Source organism: Rhinichthys klamathensis, unplaced genomic scaffold, assembly GCF_029890125.1.
Source record: "Rhinichthys klamathensis goyatoka isolate OS25496 unplaced genomic scaffold, OSU_Roscu_1.1 h1tg000418l_1, whole genome shotgun sequence".
NCBI lineage: Eukaryota > Metazoa > Chordata > Actinopteri > Cypriniformes > Leuciscidae > Rhinichthys > Rhinichthys klamathensis.
The window spans coordinates 226,502-248,816 of NW_026606916.1; the positions used below are offsets into that span (position 1 = coordinate 226,502).

The window sequence follows — 22,315 nt, forward strand, 5'->3', positions numbered from 1 at the left end:
CCAATTGCGCCCAGAGGTATTTGAGCAACGTCTGTTGGTGACACCCCTTTGGAAATGGGCTGTGAATGAACCTTCCCCAGACCCACTCTCAGTTACAACTGAGAAGGGTCTGGTGTCAACTACACAGACACTGGAGAGTGTATGTGAGCATATATTTTTTTAATTTATAGATTCTGCATATACATTCGGTTTCACTTTTGTTTTTAAATATATATTCATTTATTGAATTTTTAGTTTAGTGAAATGTTTTATTTGATTTATTTATTTTTCAAGATTCAGGTTTCTTTTGGGAAAAAAAAGTTCTTACATAATTAAGAAAAGAGAACCCACCATTTCGCATACGAATATTTTTCTCAGCTTGCCATTGTGCCTGCTGTTCAAATTCATTGTCCAGTTTTTCTTTTTCTTTTTCAAAAGCTTCACCTTCAAGTTTAGCCCTCAGAGCTTCTGTTTCATTCTTTCTCTTCTCCTCATTCTCTTTCAGGATGTGATATTTTTCCTCCTCAGTCGCTTTCTCTATTTCAAGCATCTCACTAGTGTAATGTTGCCCATAATTCCCAGAAACTATTTTGTCAATCTGTTCAAACAACTGAACAACCTGTTCAGGATTTTGTTCTTTATTGTTGAACACATGGAATCTTCCACTGCAAGTTTTGATGAATCTGAGCAGTTTTGGGCTGTCCCGCACAAATGTGTGAATGTTCTTGTCCTCCAATCGATCTCCATGAGTGAACAGTGCCATAGTGTAAGTGGAGGATTCCTCACCAAAAACTGCTTGAATGCTTTTAACAGCTTCTGCCTCTTCATCTGTGAATCTGCCCAGCTGAATCACAACTAAGAAGACATGTGGACCAGGAGCAGAGAGTAAAATGCAATGCTTAATTCTGTTGACCACTTCATCTGTATTTAAGCTGGTGTCAAACAGACCCGGGGTGTCAATAACTAATATATTTCTTCCATTAACTGTTGCATTATTTTTTTCACATTGCTTAGTCAAAGAGGATGATGATATCTCGGATTTAAAAACCTGTTTTCCCAGGATGGTGTTGCCTGTTGCACTTCTTCCTGCCCCTGTCATTCCAACCAAAAGAATTCGGAGCGGTTCACCTGGATTAGTAAGAATTACTTTTAGTTTAGGCCTCATATGCTCTCTTTTTCATCATAAAGGTATAAATAAAAGTATATCAATCAATATTAAGACCTGTATTTGAGATATATAAAAAAACAGTACCTAAATCACTTGAATTGGGGTTATGTTGATTTTGTATGTTGACATATATCTGAAAGTTAAGAACATAATATTATACATTTCACATATTAGTTTGTACAAATCCTCACTGAGTAGGGGAGCTGTCAAAGTTCACTTCACTTAAAGGAGAACTCCGGTGCAAAATGAACCTCGGGTGTAATAACACATTGGTACAGACTAAATCGTTCCCTGAGATTTGTTTTCATGATAATCGAATGTAAAGAGTTTTATCTCTAAAAACAGTTTAGCTTATAACGCTAGCATATTGGGCATCGAGTAAGCAAAAAGAGATCGCTAGTTAATACCATTAACAAGGCTCAAATTAGCCCCACACTAACACGGCAGCATAATGAGTGTCCTTACATGCAAACCGAAGCATTGAGAACTTTGTAAGTGTATAGACAGTTTAATAAGAAGATACTTTACACAGACAGTACAGTTAGCGCATACAGACAGCAGCCATCTTGGAAAACAGTCTCGATCAGTCAAACCACGAACACGGTGATACGTGAGCTGAACTGTGACTTGGAATCTCATATGGTCCGTTGTTTCCGGAAGAAAGCACTGAGCGCATAAGAGAAGCACTGAACGCAACAGAGAAAATAAAAAAATAAATATAATTTATCTTATCTTCAATATCTACACGTACTGTTCGCTCACCTTCGTGGTTCGATTGATCGAGACTGTTTTCCAAGATGGCTGCTGTCTGTATGCGCTAACTGTACTGTCTGTGTAAAGTATCTTCTTATTAAACTGTCTATACACTTACAAAGTTCTCAATGCTTCGGTTTGCATGTAAGGACACTCATTATGCTGCCGTGTTAGTGTGGGGCTAATTTGAGCCTTGTTAATGGTATTAACTAGCGATCTCTTTTTGCTTACTCGATGCCCAATATACTAGCGTTATAAGCTAAACTGTTTTTAGAGATAAAACTCTTTATATTCGATTATCATGAAAACAAATCTCAGGGAACGATTTAGTCTGTACCAATGTGTTATTACACCCGAGGTTCATTTTGCGCCGGAGTTGTCCTTTAATAAAATGTGATCATTTGGAACACCTTGCAACAAGCACAGATGAAACTCGCATAACTTTCAGTTATAATGGTATATCTGTAGAGTAAATATAATATGGTCACACTTAAGATTAGGGTCCAATTCTCACTAATATTCTATTATCACTCTCACTATTAATGACGACTTTTGCCTCAGTAAACTCATAATTACTGCTTATTAATAGTTAGTAAGGTAGTTATGTTTAGGTATTGGGTATAGGATTAAGGGATGTAGAATATGATCATGCAGAATTAGGCATTAATATGTGCTTTATAAATACTAATAAACAGCCAATATCCTAGTAATATGCATATAGTTACTAATAGTGAGAATTGGACCCTAAATTAAAGTGTTACGTATAATATTAATCAAATATACATGTGTATAATATTAATCAAATGTATACACATATAATACAATGTGTATTTATGAAAAATATATATTATATTTAATTACATTTATAAATTGTATAAATTGCTATATAGACCACATCTAAGATTCATTAAACTCTTCAATAATACCCGAGACCCAAATACATCCCATTTATTTTAGATAAATTTCATGTAGTACTGAGGTGGTGGTGTACAATGACTACTAAGTAAAAATGTTCCTCTCCACTTCCTGTGAATTGATCAAACATTGTTTCTTTGTTCGGTGCTCTTTGGACTGAACTTACATGCTCTGTCATTTGGAATCTCACTTAAAATGGTGAAGTGGTGTATCAAGGAAATGGAGAATACCCATAATTGTATGGTTTCTGGCTGTATTAAATGCCATACATACCTGCTGGTTTATCCCTACTGCAACAAGGAAAACACATGGAATGCAAAAGTAGTGCAAAAAAGTCGAGCCCCTTGACATATTTGATATTTGTCCATTATAATTCTCATTGTTGTCCATATCTGTTGGGAAAGTTAAGTGAAAACAGTTGTTCTTGTTTTTAAATATGAAAAGGAGTAAAAATCAGGCGTTTGATAAATATTTTTATCAAACTAAAGCAATACCCTCTGGGCTTCTTCGGTCAAAAATGACCGAAAACTGTTACGTTTTGAAATGTTTATTTTTTTTGCTTCATCAGAGGGGGATGAAACTTGTTGACTTTTGTTGTATTACCTATGTGAACACACAAACAAATCAAGGAGATGATTCGGATATGTTAAAAGGTCGTAAATAGTCACACTTAGCTTCCTCTCGGTCAAAAATGACCGACCATAGGAAATGAATGGGAAATACGAAAAAATAGGAAAACTCAGAGAAACTTTTGGTGGTACAAACTACAGATCAGCCACTGTGCAGACAAAAAAAGTGTACAGCAGTGAAGGGGTGACACTCTAAAACATCAAGAGTGCAAATCCCCCCACTCACACACACACTGTCACAGTTCTGTCACCCTTGTCTGGGTTTTCTCTTGGTATAGTGACAGAGCTGTGACACTCCCGGTTTGTCATGTGTTTGTGTTAGTCTGGTCTGTTGTGAGGGACATTAAACAATAACAATAATAGGGACATTAAACAATAACAAGATGGGCGGGGTTTGACAATTGACAGGAGAGCACATGGCACAAGGAAATAACATGACAGCCATGTGCTCTCCTGTCAATTGTCAAACCCCGCCCATCTTGTTATTGTTTAATGTCCCTCACCTGCCTGCCTCGTTATGTTCCTTTGTTTGTTCCCTATTTAGTCTCCCTGTTTGCAGTCCTGTGCTGGTTCGTTATCTATGTTTCCCTTGTGTTTTCAGTGCATACCCGAGTTCTCTCTTGTTTTCCCCTACGGGATAGTTTTGGTTTGTAGTTTGTTTTGTTTGTTTAATAAATATCCTTCCTGCACTTGGATCCTCGCTTCCTGATTTACCCATCCCGTGACACACACACACACAGATAAACTGGCAAGACTGCAACAGCAAATTTTTAGAATATGCAAAATAAAATCAATAAATGAAAAAAAAAAACACTCGCTCAAATGCACGCACACACACACTTATTTTGTTCGATTTTTTAATTATCAAATACTGAGTAACAAAAATGTTTGCATTGTGTTCCCTTTCTAACCAAATGTTACTGTTTGATTGTAGTCATATGCAAAACCTGATACTTATCTAAAAAATAAAATAAAAAAAAAAAAAAGTCTTTAAGAATATCTAAATATATATCTAAATAAAAAAGACGAATAAGATAGAGAAATCATGTCTAAAACAACAATTGGAATCAAAAAGCCTTTCTATGTATTTATATAGGAAGCTATAATGTTATTGTTTGATTATAATCATAATGCAAAACCTGATACTTACCTAAAAAGCATTTCTATGTATTTATAGCCTACAGGCGGTTAGGACATTTCACACATTTATATATTTTTAAAGCCACTGGATGGCGGTCTTCTCACTTGAATTTTTTTTTTTTTTTTGCCGGCAGCCTGCAGTCTATTTTGATGTGAAATGTTGCATTTATTGAAAATGTTTGTTTTTTTTATATAAAAAAAAAAAATTATATTAATTCTAATGGAAAAAATAGCTCATAAAAATTATATAATTAATGCAAAGTATCATAAAAAATCTTTAAAAATTGTAAATAATAATCAAAAAATATTATTGAACAAGAATATATTTGATTGGTTTTCCTGGGGGTAAAAGAAAGTTACATTTTAAGGCTTCAGTCTTTTTTGACCGGGAGGAAGCTAAGTGTAACCCCTAAACGAAGAAGCCTTAAAGTGGATTACAAAGCTTTCAAATTATTTCAATGATTAGTATTTCACTTGTAGTACACTTAGTCTATTTCAATTTCTTAAGATAGGCCTATAGGCAAACACTCACCCTTTTTGTTCATGCCTATTCCTTGTTTATCTTGTATTATTTTGTGGCCCTGTTAGTTAGCTTGCACAGGCTTTAAATCATTGAATATGTGTTTCATTGAATAGTAATCTTTCTCTCACCTCTCATTTTTGGAAGCAAATAATCCAGGTCTAGGTTCCAATTGCTAAACTGCATTCGTTTGTAGAAGAGTTTCGTTTGGTCTGTCCCTATATATGAAGGACCATAAACCTGCTAGACTTGTTTTTATTCATGCATCACATCACATCCCACTCCACCCAGCTGTCCGACTCCATGAACACTGCTCATTCTCCCCAGACTAATTACTCCCTTACACCTGCTCCTCATCAACCAGCAATCAAAGACTATAACAGACTTCTGAGGCAGCGTTACGTTTTATGATCTATACTTTCTATAGAGTGATATTTGGTAATAACTAAGAGAATATTTAATTACTCACTAATGACTTTAAAAGTGGAAAACATTGGTCAAAAACGTACGTTTACACAGAAACTGACCACCAACAGAAACTTTCAGACACCATATTTATTTCTTAGCTTAGCTGTCAAACAATGGAAAGCACAGGATTGTGGGATATCAAAGGATACATCTATCCCGTCTTCAAAAATCGGCCAGTTGAACATTATCTCTGGAGACGGGAAGCAAAACTAACATTGGATTCGGACATGCCTTGATGTCTTTCTTTGTTGTCTGTCTCTTCATATCATTGTAAGGTGTACTCGTGGATTACTCACCTGTGTTTTACTCTGTGGATTTTCTGTTGTTTCCTCATTCCTTTGTTGCCTGTTGTTATTTCCTTGTGTGATTCCTCTGGCATTCTCCTGACTGGTATTTTTCAAATCAGTTCTACTCACCTGTTACCACGGTGTTCACTACTGTACCTCCAATAAACCTGGACTTGAGTTCATCTTCTCTGAGTCTCTTAATCTGAGACAATATGGTGATGACTGCCATCCATACATGTTTTTGAAGTTTTATTTTTATTTGTTTTTATGAACTCTAAACAGTAATTTTTATCAAAGTATATAAATGTATACATTGTGCATTACAAGCGAACAAACCTTTGCAATTTGTAAAAGACCTTTGCAGATGCATTTCTACTGAAATGTATTAAATGAAAATTAAATTAATACAAAAATGTAATGATTAAAAAAAAAAAAAAAGTAATCTATTAGGAAATTCTACGTTTTTCAATCTATTAAATCAATACAGTACGACTGGGCCTCTAAACTAAGCTCTTACTTGCACAGCTTCAGCCTTTCTTGGCCTTTAGACATTCCTTCAGCTGCTATGACCATCCAATCTGTTTCTCCTGCTGTCTGCAGCTGAAAATTGAGAGAACAGAAGCAACCACTATCGATGCACTTGAGTCTACCAAGCAACAACACATAAAATAATGAAAATAATCTGAAACCTCCAAAACTGATGAATGTAGACTTGAGAGACATGGCCAATACGATTATAAAAAGGTGTGATAGAGAAATGTTTTTTCCAAAATCAAAAGGCTATTTGAAGTACAGAAAAGAAAAAAAAGATATCTCATAAATGTATCAGAAGCTAAAAGGATAATTCCAGGGATTATCATAGTGCTTGAAGGGGTCATAAACTGCTTTTATTTTATTTTATATAGTTTCCTGAGGTGCACTTGTTAGTATGATTTTTACATAAAACATTTTAATCATTTAGAAATATCCTGATTTGAACGTTCTGTTTGAACCCTCAATCATCCTTTAGCAGCCCTTAATTCATCCTTCGGGAACAAATGTGGGTATACAAAGGTCTCAGGTGTGATCCCAATTTTTTTTATTTTATAAACACCATATCACCATCTTCGATAAAATAAAATCTATCAATTCATGCAATTTTTTTGTGATTTTTGAAGTATTTTTTTTATTTATTTACCTCTAAAGTACCCTATTTTTATGTAAAATATGCTTATTTTTTTGTTATAATATTTATTTTACTTCAGTAAAAAAAAAAAAAAACATTCCATTAGGTTCAGACAGCCAAAACCTAGAAATGTGGTGACTTTGGTGACATAAGTTGGTATAAAAATAACAAAAAAGAAAAAATATCAATAGCCAGATGGCTGTACTTAATGGCTTCATAGGCTGTAATCTATAAATCATTGTAATGAACTTAACCTCTCAAGTTTTACATTTTAACACAAGTTAAAATTGTAAAATGTTTTAAAAACCATTTGTGTTGGGTGAGACAAAGATGCCAAAATGCTTACAATACTATAAGGAAAAGACAAAGTAGGAGACAGAGAAATCATTTATTTCAAACAAAAACTAAAAAATACCAAACAGGTAAGAATAAACAATAAACCTATCAATAACTCAAAAAAAGTAAATGTAACAAACAGGTACGAATAAACAACGTAAAACATGTTTTGTTTTGAAGCATCAACAAATCTTGCTGTAGGACTTTGATCTGACTCTAGTGTGTGTGTGTGTGTGTGTGTGTGTGTGTGTGTTGCACAGTGGCTGATTGGCACATTTAAAAAAAAAAAAAATTGCTCTGTTATTAGCTCATTCAATTCCTTTGTTTGTGTATATGTGATTGACTGTTTTTTTATTGGACAAATTTAAAAAAAATTGCTCTGAATTAGTATTTCCCATTCATTTCCTATGGGTGCCCACTTTTGTCCACTAAATTAAGAACCGCAGAATTAAGGAGTTGTTTTTTCAACCACTTAACATTGTTGAATCGAGTCAAATTCCTTTTAGTGTTCAGGTGTCAAACTTAGGAAAAGTCTTGGACCACTCAGGTTAACAATCAATTTAAAAAAAAAAATCTAAACAAAATGATTTTGCCCACATTTGTCCCGAAGGATGATTGAGGGTGTCTGCTGTGAGACTTCAATATAAACGCCCACTGCTATGATTGGCTAATATCTTTGCATATGAAATAAATATTACATGTGTACTCTCTCAAACTTTTTGCGTTTACCATTACAGCTTTTGAGATTAACTAACCGTGAAAAGTGTTGATTATTACATTATGCATGAAAGGTTACAGCGATGAGCCAACCCGATCTCACGCCAATTTGAACAAATTTTACGAGGTGGCTAATTCGTACGAATTCATACAACCTCACTTGTACGAATTCATACGATTTTTGCTAAATCGTACATATTTTACGAGATGCCCAATTCGTACAAATGACCTACATCTGACCATGCCCCTAAACATAACCATCACGTGGGTTTAGACAAAAAGTGAGGTCATACGAATTTGTACAAATTAGCCACCTTTACTCACTCCTACGAATTTGTACGAATTGGTAGCAGATTACAGACATGTCTGTTGAGCGCATGAATACAGTGATGTTGCACATTAAAATGTACGAAACAAAAAAAGAATGCACTACGGAAGCGTATTGCATTCACTTGAGGAAAAAAATCGTCTCGGTTACGGATGTAACCCTCGTTCCCTGAGTAGGGAACGGAGACGTTACGTTGGATGACGGAGAATGGGGGTTTCGCCAGAAAGCCAATCCTCTTCGAGTATTAAAAAACGAGCCAATGGCAAAGAAATGCCATGGGTCTGCGGAATTTGCATAATGTATCTTCGCCTCACTGCGTGAGTATTTAAGGAGAAACACCTGCAACAGCAGATCATGTCTTCGCTGAGGAGCCGAGACTGAACTCAGGCGTCTACCCAGCGGTACAGCGGAAGTGGCACGGAGACTTAACGTCTCCGTTCCCTACTCAGGGAACGAGGGTTACATCCGTAACCGAGACGTTCCCTTTCGTAGTCACTCCGAGTTACGTCGGATGACGGAGAATGGGGGTCCCCGTGTAATCACGCCACCTTCACAGCTGTCTTCCAGTGCCCTGCGAAGTCTGACCTCCCTGTCGTGATATAGGCACGGACGAAGGAGTCCTACTAACACAGGAATACCAAGGTACACTGGGAAGCATATCTCAGGGGAGATATGCCGCAGCATGCCTACCCATAGGGAGGACTTAAGAATACACATATGGCCCAAGGGGGCTACATATGGAGGAACACTGGAGTGACCAGCCCGTAGGGTGGCATCTACTTTCAACTCCAGGAGTGGCAGGTGACTTGCCGAGGGAAAGACACATGCTCAAAGAGGCTTACAGTGGAAAATACACATGTGGGGGTTACTCAGAGGAGGAACCATGCACACGGAGGCACCTAGCCGACGCACAGGCAATAGACACTGGCGCCAGCGTCAACAGTGCTGGAGGAACTCAGGGCTTCAGAGGGGAAGGCTCGTCTGAGGAAATATCGCACGTATCCAGTCCGTGGAGTGGAATGGCGAGCAAGCGAGACACTTAACAGCTCCCATGTTAGCTTGAAAAAGACAGTACATGGGCGGAGACTGGCTCCACTCGGAGATTGTAGAATCTGGCGAATGTGTTAGGTGTCGCCCAGCCTGCAGCTCTGCAGATGTCTGTTAGCGAGGCGCCACGCGCTAAAGCCCAAGAGGACGCCACACTCCGGGTGGAGTGGGCGGTCACACCAAGGGGGCATGGTCGACCTTGCTGCTGGTATGCCAAAGCAATGGCGTCCACTATCCAGTGAGACAACCTTTGTTTGGAGAGAGCCTTTCCCTTCAGCTTCCCACCATAACAGACAAAGAGCTGGTCTGAGGTCCTGAAACACTGCGTCCTGTCTACGTAAGCACGGAGAGCGCGTACTGGACAGAGCAGTGCCAAGGCTGGGTCTGCCTCCTCCCGGGGCAGCGCTTGCAGGTTCACCACCTGGTCCCGAAAGGGAGTGGTGGGAACCTTGGGCACATATCCAGGCCGGGGTCTCAGGATCACGTGAGAGTGACCGGGCCCGAACTCCAGGCACGCTTCGTCAACGGAGAATGCGTGCAGGTCCCCTACCCTCTTGATGGAGGCCAGTGCAACCAGGAGCGCTGTCTTCATTGACAGGATCTTAAGCTCAGCTGATTGCAGAGGCTCAAAGGGAGCCCTCTGCAGGGCACTTAAGACCACTGAGAGGTCCCAAGAGGGAACGAGAGGAGGGCGAGGAGGATTCAGTCTCCTCGCTCCTCTCAGGAACCTGAGGATCAGGTCGTGTTTTCCAAGAGACTTACCTTCAACTGCTTCGTGATATGCGGCGATAGCGGCCACATACACCTTCAGGGTGGAGGGAGACAGCCTTCGCTCCAACCCGTCTTGCAGGAAGGAAAGCACAACGCTGATCGAGCATCTCCTGGGGTCTTCTCGGCGAGAAGAGCACCAGTTAACGAAGAGGTTCCACTTCAACGCATAGACATGTCTCGTGGACGATGCTCTAGCGGAAGTGATGGTAGCCGCCACCGCTGGTGGCAGGGTACTCAAACCTGCCTCGTCCCGTCCAGGAGCCACACGTGGAGTCTCCAAAGATCGGGACGAGGGTGCCATAGGGTGCCCCGTCTCTGAGAAAGGAGGTCCTTCCTCAGAGGAATTGGCCAAGGAGGTGCTGTCGCGAGGAGTATAAGTTCGGAGAACCAGGTCTTGGTGGGCCAGTATGGGGCGACCAATATGACCTGCTCCTCGTCCTCCTTGATCTTGCACAGAGTACGTGCGAGAAGGCTCACTGGGGGAAACGCATACTTGCGTAGGCCCTGCGGCCAGCTGTGCGCCAGTGCATCCGTGCCGAGCGTGCCCTCGGTCAGGGAGTAATACAGGGCGCAATGGGATGAGTCGTGGGAGGCAAACAGATCTATCTGTGCGTCCCCGAACTGGTCCCATATCAGCTGGACCGACTGGGGATGGAGTCTCCATTCGCCAGAGGTTGGCCAGAGCCGTGACAGCTCGTCGGCTGCAAGGTTCCGCACTCCTGGAATGTAAATAGCACGAAGGGACCTCAGGTGCTTCTGACTCCATAAGAGGAGGTGGCGTGCGAGTTGCGACATACGGCGAGAGCGTAGACCACCCTGACGGTTGATGTACGCTACAGTCGCGGTATTGTCCGAGCGGACAAGTACGTGTTGACCCAGGAGCAACGCGTGGAAGCGGTGCAGGGCAAGGCGTACTGCCAGCAACTCGAGGCAATTGACATGCATGAGGCGCTGGGGTCCTGTCCAGGAGCCCGCGGCTGCATGTCCATTGCACATGGCGCCCCAGCCCGTGGCAGAGGCATCTGTGGAGACGACAACATGCCTGGAAACTCGTTCTAGGGGAACTCCGGCCCGTAGAAAGCTGAGGTTCCGCCACGGGGTGAAGGTCTGACGGCAGGTCGGAGTTATTGGAACTCTGAGTGTACCGTGATGCCATGCCCACCTCGGGACCCGATCGCGAAGCCACAGCTGAAGCGGTCTCATATGAAGCAATCCGAGTGGCGTTGCCGCGGCTGCGGATGCCATATGCCCCAGGAGCCTCTGAAAAAGTTTCAGTGGGACCGCACTCTTGCCCTCGAACTGTCGAAGACAAGTCAGCAGTGAGTGTGCGCGCTCGCTCGTAAGCTGCGCGGACATGGCGACCGCGTCTATCTCCATACCGAGAAAAGAGATCCTCTGCACGGGGCAAAGTTTGCTCTTCTCCCAGTTGACCCGAAGGCCCAGACGGGCTAGGTGCCGGAGCACAAGGTCTCTGTGTTCGCAAACCTGATCTGGAGAGTGAGCTAATATTAGCCAGTCGTCGAGATAATTCAGGATGCGAACCCCGTGTTCGCGTAGGGGAACAAGGACTGCCTCGACGACCTTCGTAAAGACGCGGGGAGACAGAGCCAACCAGGATGGGAGAACCGCGTACTGGTATGCCTGCCCCTCGAAAGCAAACCGAAGAAACGGTCTGTGTCGAGGTAAAATGGAGACATGAAAGTAGGCGTCCTTCAGGTCTATCGCTGCAAACCAATCCTGTGGCCGCACGCATTCGAAAATGCATTTGGCCGTGAGCATCTTGAACGGCAGCCTGTGAAGGGAGCGGTTCAGGACGCGTAAGTCCAGGATTGGCCGTAACCCACCGGTTTTCTTGGGGACAATGAAGTAGGGGCTGTAGAACCCTGACCTCATCTCGGCTGGAGGGACAGCCTCGATTGCACCCTTCGCCAGCAGGGTAGCAACCTCCGCTCTCATGATCGGGGCATTGCCACCGACCATAGTAAAGCGGACTCCCCTGAAGCGGGGAGGAGACCGTGCGAACTGAATCGCATAGCCGAGCCTGATAGTTCGGGCGACCCAACGGGACAGATTGGGGAGCTCTAACCAAGCCCCCAAAAACTGATCCAGCGGAATCATCCGAGCCACAGGCGTCCCCCCGGAGGGGCAGCGGAGCGGAGTGACCGGCACAGGCAAGGGTGGCATAGCGGCCCTGAGCGTGTGCACAGCCAAGCTCCGCGCCCTGACAGAGTAGACCAGGGAAGGACCAGCGTTCCACGGGGTCTGCTCTGCCAGGGGTCTGGCGATAGAGGGGGATGAGAGTGGTGTGGTCCGGGGACGGCACGCACTGTCATCCTCGCCCTCAGAGACAGAGGAGAACGAGAGTGGCGAGGCACGGGGGCGTCGCGCACTGTCATCCGGCTCTGTGTGCTCAGTGATGGACATTTGGGTTCTTTCTTTAAGAGAACAAAAGATTCTCCCCCGGCCCTCCACCGGGGGAAGGAGGGGGCCTGCAACCGCCTCCTGGGAAAAAACCGACACCATCACTGAGCAGCCCGTCTCAGGAGCGCCGCTTGGCCTGGCGTTTAGCGGGGTGCGGGGCCTGAGGGGGCTGGGGCGCCTTCCTGCGGCTTCCTCCACGACGCGGCCCGGTGAAGGCTGCTGCTGGAGCCGCGGGAGGGCGCCCTCGGCGGCGAGCAGGCTGAGGCGTCTGTGCCGACGGCTGGGTGGAGGCAGCAGCTGGCCGTCGGGGCAGAAAGTGTTTTATCGCCTCAGACTGCTTCTGTGCGGCTGAAAACTGCTGGGCGAAGTCTTCAACCGCTCCGCCGAAGAGGCCGGCCTGGGATATGGGAGCATCGAGCAGACGAGTCCGCTCAACGTCCCGCATATCGGCCAGGTTCAGCCATAGGTGACGCTCCTGGACCACATTAGTGGCCATCACCTGACCCAGGGAGCGTGAGGCAACTTTCGTCGCCCGGAGAGCGAGGTCAGTGGCGGCACGCAGTTCGTCGAACGTCCCTGGGTCAGTCCTGCCCTCGTGCATGTTTCTGAGCAGCTGGGCCTGGTAGACCTGCAAGGTGCTCATCGCATGCAGGGCAGCAGCCGCCTGTCCTGCAGCTCTGTGAGACCTCGCCACCATAGATGACGAGAATCCACAGGCCTTGGACGGGTGCTTAGGATTGCCACGAGAGGAGGCGCTCTGAGGACACAGTTGCATCGCAACAGAGCGCTCCACCGGGGGAATCCCAGTGTACCCATGGGCAGCTGCGCCATCGAGGGGAGGAAAGGCGGAGAAAGCTGACGAGCGTTCACGGGAGGTCATAGGAGCCTTCCATGATCTCGACAGCTCCTCATGCAGCTCCGGGAAGAAAGGAATTGGGGTTGGCTGAGGCCGTGAGGCGGCAGCCGCACCCAAAAACCAATCGTCCAGCCGCGCGCGCTCGGGGCAGGGCGGAGGGTTCCACTCTAGCCCGATGCTCACGGCTGCCCGGGACAGCATGGCTGTCATCTCAGGATCCGACACGGGCAACGCTGGGACTCCCGAAGGAGGCAACGCAGCCGCATCCTCACTTCCTGAAGACTCAAGCCCACCTTGTGATGCCGCGATCGACATCGCGTCATCCTCTGGAGCGCCGAATGAAACACGCGGGGCTTCCGAAGAAGAGCCCGCCTGAATCACCGCGGCACTCGCGGGTTGCAACACAGCGGAGGGGGGCGTGGTCCGAGGACGCATCGTCGGATTGCTCCACACCGTCACCCTCAGATCACCCTGTCCCCCAGCCGAACTACCACCTCTCGTGGAGGAAGCAGAACGGGTGGTGGACGCGGGGACTCTCACTGAAAGATCATTGAGTCTTAATCTTAGTGTTGCGATGGCCATGTTCCCACAGAAGGAACATGAGTCATCCACGAGCGCTGCTTTAGCGTGATCAAAGCCCAGACACACAAAGCAGCGCTCGTGCCCATCAGAAGATGACAAATATCGACCGCAACCAGAAGAACACGGGCGAGACATCTTTAAAAAGACGTGCCACGTGCAGCTCTTTTAGGAGAGGAAAAACTCTGCAATGCTGAGGCGACCAGGGAGAAAACACAAAGTCAGGCAGACCACTGCACAGATCGCAGGCAATGTGAAGACTCGCTGGGTACCGCCGTCACACCAACACTGGAGAGTTCGCTCGTCTCGAAGAGGTGAGTCACTTGTAAACTCAGATGTGGCTGTGGAGTGAAGAGGTTCTCTTGGCTCCGAAGCGAAAACATGATCTGCTGTTGCAGGTGTTTCTCCTTAAATACTCACGCAGTGAGGCGGAGATACATTATGCAAATTCCGCAGACCCATGGCATTTCTTTGCCATTGGCTCGTTTTTTAATACTCGAAGAGGATTGGCTTTCTGGCGAAACCCCCATTCTCCGTCATCCGACGTAACTCGGAGTGACTACGAAAGGGAACTACTCTGTTTTTCTGAATTAACGAGTTAATTATCTCATAATTACGAGATCATTTTTCATGGAAAAAAGTTTTTGCTCTGTTTTTCTGAATTAACGAGAAAATTATCTCAGAATTACGAGAAAATTTTTCATGGAAAACAGTTTTTGCTGTTTTTCTGAATTAACAAGTTAATTATCTTAGAATTACGACATAATTTTTTATGGAAAAAAGTTTTTGCTCTGTTTTTCTGAATTAATGGCTTAATTATCTCAAAATTATGAGTAACTCATTAATTCATAAAAACAGAGTGAAAAAAATGTTTTTCAAGAAAGGAATTCTCATCATTCTGAGATATTAACTCGTTAATTCAGAAAAACAGAGCAAAAACTTTTTTTTCATGAAAAAATATATCGTAATTCTGAGATAATTAACTCGTTAATTCAGAAAAACAGAGTAGATTTTTTTTTCCTCAAGTGAATGCAATACGGTTCCGTACCAGTGGGCAGGGACAAAGATGTGAGTAGCCCTTGTTTTTCTTCTGCAGAGGTGGTCTTTCATTGTGACAAAATCCAAAATGAGTCATTTTGGTTAAACTTGGTTTCAATAAAAGTTGTTTTTTGGACATTTCAATAAAAGTTGTTTTTGGAAAAACAAGAATGTTTTGAGTTCTGAAACTTACAGGATGTTTTATAGTACAATGGCCTATAGATGTCAAAAGATCAACTTCTCAATTCAGGACCCTTTTAAACATCTTTGCTCAACATAACATAATATTGTACAGTATAGAGAAACCACAAATATAGTAAAAATGCAGAGAGATTCATGAGATAAGGTAAAAAAAAAATATATATACAGGTCTACACAGTGGATCTCACTCTGGATATTTTAGATTAAATTAGTATACTTTATTGACTTTAAACAGAGCATATGCTTTCTTCATTTATAAAAGAGTTCGTAAGACACAGAAATATGTGCATCTCAAACACTTCACTTCATATTCTTAAATGTTTAAATTTCCCATATAATGTATAAACATAGGTTTGGTTTTTATTTACTTACATGTTTTTGTAAAACGTCATATATTACGTTATATTCTTTTCTCACTTTACTGTGAATATGTACTGTAGGCTACACCCCCTACTACTCCACTGGCATTTAATAATTATCCTCTTTGGATGATGTCTGAGTTCTGAGCCTATCTACCACCTCCCCTTGATCTCCATGGGACATATTCACAATGTTTGCACACAAAAACAGTATAAAGCTTTTAAATGATGTATAAGTTATGTATTTTAGTCACATCAGAATTTGCTTAATGCTTTGAAAACAAACAAACAGAAAAAAAAGAAGGTCTCTTTCAGGTAGGTATCTTGCCAGCTGCTCATATTCGTTGTTTATTGTCAGTGTGCCCTCTTAGTTTCTAACTCTAAGCAGCGCTATAAAAAAACTTCAGTCTAAATTAGATATATGTGATACCTGGTTAACTGATCAGTGCTATGAAATTTTTTTCCTTAATTATACGATTGTGTTGAGTTGCAAGAGTAGGTATCACGGCCATCACAACACAAAATTATGGAAGCCCCTTTCCGCCACAGTTGAGTAAAAAAATATAATTCTGTAAGTCATAATAATGAGAAAGTTTCTCATAATAATGACTTAGTATCTCATCATTACAATGAGAAACTTTCTCGTAATTATGACTTAGTATCTCTTAATAATGAGTAATTTTCTCATAATAATGAGAGACTTTCTCATAATAATGACTTAAGTATCTCATTAAATTGAGAAAGTTTCTCATAATAATGAGAAACTTTCTCATAATAATGACTTAACATCTCATGATAATGAGAAACTTTCTCGTAATAATGACTTAACATCTCATAATAATGAGAAACTTTCTCGTAATAATGACTTAACATCTCATAATAATTAAAAACTTTCTCGTAATAATGACTTAACATCTCATAATAATGAGAAACTTTCTCGTAATAATGACTTATTTTCTCGCACTTCTACGCATGCGCAAAGCAGCGGAGCAGAAGGAAGTGCCACGCTAGCGTCATCCGCTGGTCAAAGCCGTGTAAATGCATCACAGCAAACATGGCACGCTCTGCAAAACAGTTGTTCTCTTAAGAGAGTACTCTCGTGTTGCGTAAGCTAGCTTATACGCTATGGGAAAATCCCTTTTCTCGAGAATACTGAAGCCAAAAAATAATCCTTTAATTTTTTCATTAATTTAAAGCACATTGCTGCACAGAGCAGACCTAGGCGAGATGACTCGCGCGCCTATTGGTTGCTCTGCAGCAACTGCTGCAGCCTATCGGTGGACTGATCGTGACGTAAGCACCAATGAAGGCGCGGGCGCACTTGCGCATCACGTCCCGCCCTGCCAGAATGGGCGTGGCTTATCTCTACATAAGCTGAGTCCAGATAGGGTGTTCTTTGGTTTATTCATCTCTTCAGCGAAGTGTCCACATCACATCGTTGGTTCTTCGGAGAAGCCGAGCTGTCGAATAAAGCACTACAGCCGGATGAGCCATCTGCTCTGCAGTTCCTGCTGCGCTATCCGGCGCCTATATCCTTTTCATTACATTCCTTCTCCTAAAAGAGCCGAGGCGTTGTTACAAATGCCTCGTTTTTCGAAGTGTGGCTCTTGCCGAGCCCCCCCAGCAACGGGGACCGCCACATCTTGTACGTTTCCTGTCTTGTACGTTTCCTGGAAGAAACCACGCGGACCACGCACTTTCCATGGGCGGCTGCCCGGAATGCGACTGCATGGCTGTGTCGACCCTGCGGGCTCGACTCGCCAGTTTCAACGTCTCTCGTCCGGGCCTCCGCTTCTCTCGTCCGGGCCGCGCCGTAAGAAGCGCCGCTTGCAAGGAATGCCTGAGGTTACCACCGTGAGCGAATGCACGCCGGCGCTGTCCCCGTGTGCATCGCTCTCTGATTCCCCCGCCTCGATCATGGCCGGCCAGTGCCCTACTGCTCCCGCCGTGCATCTGGAGTCTGACGGGGTGACGCGGAAGACGATGTCTGCTAGCTTGCCACCTCGGGGAGTGAAGGATGGTCGTGCCCCGAACCGGGCCCCGCCCCTTCCGTACAAGAGTCTGGCGGCGTGCGGACAAGTTTTGATGCTGAACTCCTCCGCCTCCTCCGCCAGGACCTCGGCCTTGATTGGTCGCCACCCGAGGAGCCCGCGCCTAGCCGGCTGGATGGCTGTTTTCTGCCGGGACGTCGCTCGATGCCTCTCACTAGGCCCGCCCCTTTCCTGCCGGAGCTCCACGAGGAGCTATCTAAGAGCTGGAAGGCGCCATTTTAGGCCAGGCTGCGGTCTACTGTCTCTTCGACGCTCTCCGTTGTTGACGGCGCGAAGGACAAAGGCTACCTCGCTATTCCTCCGGTCGAGGAAGCGGTGGCCACTCACCTATGCCCGCCTTCCACTGGATGGCAGTCGAAGCCAGCTCTGCCCTCTAAAGCCTGCAGGACCACTTCGGCTCTTATCGGTCCCGCCTACGCCGCCGCTGGTCAAGCCGCTTCAGTGCTCCATTCCATGGCTGTGCTACAAATTTATCAGGCCAACCTTCTCCGCACAATGGACGAAACCCTGAAAATTTTACGGACCTGAGAAGTTTTGAAGGAGTGACTCCGCACCCACGATCATCAAGGTGCCAGACAAACAAGACTAAAGATCTCAAAAAGATCTTTACTGGATTCATACTTTGGATGCCTTATATCCTAAAGGTTTAAATGTGGACTTCGACATGAGTGTCATGCTATAGTCACAGCTGTACTGTTTTTGTCTTGAATACTGCAGTTTATGAAGGTTTTACTGATGTTCTTGCAGTCTCCATGCACTTATTCAGCAAGCATGTATGTATGTATGTATATATATATATGCGCCTGTATTTTTGTATAATTTTTGTATATGTGTATTTATGTTTGTTTCTTGTATTGGGGATTTTCACTATGGGGAGTAAATGTGTAAATTACCTAGATAACTCAGTATATTGGGTAGGTTAAAGAAAAACTACAACTCCCACTATTGGACTACAACTCTCCTACCTGGCTTTCACAGGTGTTGGTAATCACTGTTGATTGTCCTGATGTGTTTGAACACAGTTAAATTGATTGTTACATTTATTCTCTGTATGCCCTGAGGATGGTCTTTTGACCGAAAGCTTGGTGATTAAATTTGCTTAAAGGATTTAAGTGTGCGGACAATTTATTTACGGACCTGAGAAGTGCTACAGACTTAGCTCTGCGAGCCACCAAGTCCGCTGCACAGGCCATTGGCAGAAACATGGCGTCTCTCACCGTGACCGAGAGACACTTGTGGCTGACGCTGTCCGACATGAAGGAGTCTGACAGAGCCACGTTTCTCGACGCGCCTGTGTCTCCCCCTCCGGTCTCTTTGGTCCAGCGGTCAAGGGCTTCACCGAGCGCTTCACGGAGGTACAGAAAACGTCGCAGGCCATGCAACATTTTATTCCGAGGCGTTCTAGTTCCGCGACAGGTTGCTCAAAACAACAGCCCCTGCCCGGAACTCAGCGCCGCCGCCTCCTTAGCCACCAGCCCCACAGCGCCGTCGTCCTGCGGACTCTCGGCAGCGCTCGCGCTCTTCCAGCCACCACGGGCCGCCTCCCCCCCAGGGATCCAGACCCAAGATTGCACTGAAATCTGAGCCTTCCTGACCACACTAAGAAGACGAAGATGGTCGAGTCCCGCCGCGGCCGGACTGCCATCGAAAACAGTGCGCATCGCTCTCTCAGCTCCCTCAACAGAGGCGGCTGGAGTAGTGTATTTCACAGCCAACGAGCCCATCACACGACCCGCTCGCCTGTACCCACAGGCCGTTTTTACGGCTACCCAGATAACTCTCAAAGAGAGCATTATGTCTGTTGTTCCGTCTCACGCCGAAGGTGTCTTAAATGTAGGAATTGTGTCCACTTCCCAGTGCCCACCCCTACACATAAGCACGGCCAGTTCAGTGACACACACTCATTCACGGCCCACATCAATAAAACCGGCTCACGCCGCGTGTGTTCTAAATTAAGGAAATGTGCCCACTGTACAGTGCTCACCCCTACTCATAAACACTGTTTGCCCCGCTACACACACTCACTCAGAGTTTTCTCAGAGTAAACACAGAGTGTGTTCTGTGTGTAGAGGCTCTGGCAGATGCTGCGACGCTGCGAGCTGTGTGCCAAATACACACAGCAACCAGAGCCCGGGTGTCATTCTCCCTCTAGCTTTGCATTTGAAAGCGTGGGAAACGATCCCGGGCGTGTCAGAGTGGGTACTGTAATGCGAGGCTATTCGCTGCTGTTCGCTCGCAGACCCCCACGCTTCCGAGCCAGGGTCTAAACTACGGTACAAAACGACGTAGCACATCTACTTTGTGCCGAAATAGCTAAACTGCTAAAGAAAGGGGCTATAAAAACTGTCCCTCTGATTCAGAGGCAGGTTTCTACAGCAGGTATTTCCTTGTCCCCAAAAAGGATGGCGGTCTCAGACCCATCCTAGATCTCAGGCGCTTGAACAAAGCATTGTTGAAGAGATCGTTCAAAATGCTCATGAGCAGACAAATCCTCGCGCAAATTCGCCCGAGGGACTGGTTGATTTCAGTGGATCTGAAGGATGCTTATTTTCAGATTCAAATAATACCCCATCACAGGCCTTTCTTGCGATTCGCTTTCGAGGGTCAGAGCTATCAGTACACCGTCCTGCCATTCAGTCTATCTTTAGCACCCCGTACTTTCACGAAGTGCATGGACGCCGCGCTCGCCCCTCTGAGACTTCAGGGGATGCACATACTGAACTATCTGGACGAATGGCTTATTCTAGCACAATCAGCCATTTGCGAGATTTAGGTCACCAAGTCAACTGGACCAAGAGCTCGCTGTCTCCCAGCCAGAAAATTTCCTTTCTGGGGACAGACTTAGCCTCCGTGTCCATGACAGCGCGGCTGACGTCACAGCGCGCGCTGCGGATAAAGCGCTCAGCGGCATCCTTCAAGGTCGGATGTGCTTTCCCTCTCAAAAATTTTCAGAGGATGCTAGGCCTTATGGCCTCAGCCTCAGCAGTGCTTCGGTTGGGGTTGCTTCGCATGCGCCCTCTCCAGCGCTGGCTGAAAACACGAGTCCCACTGCGAGCATGGGCTTCCGGTCGTTTTCCCCTTAGGGTGACCCAGAACTGTATCACAGCACTGGAACCCTGGAAGGTGTCAGACTGGTACCAGTCAGATATCGATCTGGAAAAGATCTCGTCACGAAAAGTTATCTCGACAGACGCCTCCAACTCAGGTTGGGGCGCCCTCTAAGAGGGCAGGCCAGTCTTCGGCCTGGGGGCGGCCCAGGAGAGGCGCTTACACATAAACTGTATGGAAATGATAGCGGTCGTGAACGCCTTGGGGCATTTTCACCCTTTCTTAAAAGGCCACAATGTCCTAGTCCGTACGGACAACATGGCGGTAGTGTCCTACATAAATCGCCAGGGCAGTCTCAGATCTCGGAGCCTTCATGCATTGGCAGAATGCCTCCTGGTCTGGTCCCAGCACAATATGCACTCGCTCGCGGCAGCGCACATGCCGGGCTGCCAGAATGTGGGTCCGGACATGCTGTCCAGAGGCAACGTTCCCCAAGGGGAATGGTCTCTGCACCCTCAGGCAGTCCAGTTACTATGGGAAATTTTTGGCAGAGTGGAAATCGATCTCTTTGCATCAGCAGAGAACGCGCACTGTCCAATATTTTTTACGAAGAGCAGGGACGCGCTAGCCCACAACTGGCCCAGTCGCCCGCTCTGTGTTTCCCCCGATTGCACTATTACCACAGGAAATCAGGCGAATCAGGGAGAGCAAATGCTCTGTGCTCCTCGTGGCACCGTTCTGGAAGAACCAAGGTTGGTTCCAGGAACTGATGCAGCTAATGATCCCCGCTCCGTGGCCAATTCCAATGAGAAAGGATCTCCTCTCTCAGGCCAGGGGCGCGGGTGGGCTCTGCACGTGTGGGCTGTCAACGGGTACCCGCTGACCTCCCGGTTGGAGTACTAAGTACAATCACAGAGGCTAGAGCGCCCTCTACTAGACGTCTCTATGCTTCTAAGTGGCCTCTTCTGGCGTAGTCGACGGTGAACTCAGCACTACCCTCTTCCAGTATTCCAATCCTGGCCATCTGAACACACCGGAGGACATGACAGCCGTCCGGTTCCCGATGGAGGGTCGTGCACCATTTAACTCACCGGCGGTAAAGCCATCATCACCGGGGAGACTTGTTGTACTGAGTACATCTCCAGCCCTCCCCAGGAGCAATACCGGCGGTGACCATACGCTCGTGAGTACATTCAATGTCCAACCGAGTGACAAGCACCGCAGGAATTCATCAGACAAACATGAAAAACAAGCGTGGGGAAGTAAACAGAGCCATCCGTAAGAACCGGAAGTGAAAAGTTTTTTCAACTGTAAACAACTCGAGGATTATCTGGGATCCGAAAGCTAAGCCAAAGGGCATATTAGGCGGCCACCAAAACATACGGAGCTTAAAATCCAAAAGTGAACAAATAAATCATATATTACTAGTCTAATTTAGACTTCCTCTGTTTAACGGAAATTTGGCTTCACGATAACTCTCCGTCCGCTGCTCTAATAGTTCCGGGTTATGATATTTACCGGAGGGACCGAACTGATGCA

At 45.3% G+C, this 22,315-nt stretch overlaps 1 protein-coding gene across 1 annotated transcript; it reads right to left on the reverse strand.

Moving 5' to 3' along the window:
- Positions 1-234: 234 nt before the first annotated feature.
- On the reverse strand, positions 235-6,088 carry LOC130070761 (GTPase IMAP family member 7-like). The gene is made up of 3 exons (XM_056235277.1): positions 5,989-6,088; positions 1,232-1,288; positions 235-1,107 (listed from the first exon to the last, which is right to left on the reverse strand). The coding sequence occupies exons 1-3, from the start codon at positions 6,086-6,088 to the stop codon at positions 269-271; spliced, it is 996 nt and encodes a 331-aa protein (XP_056091252.1). The 3' UTR covers positions 235-268.
- Positions 6,089-22,315: the final 16,227 nt, after the last annotated feature.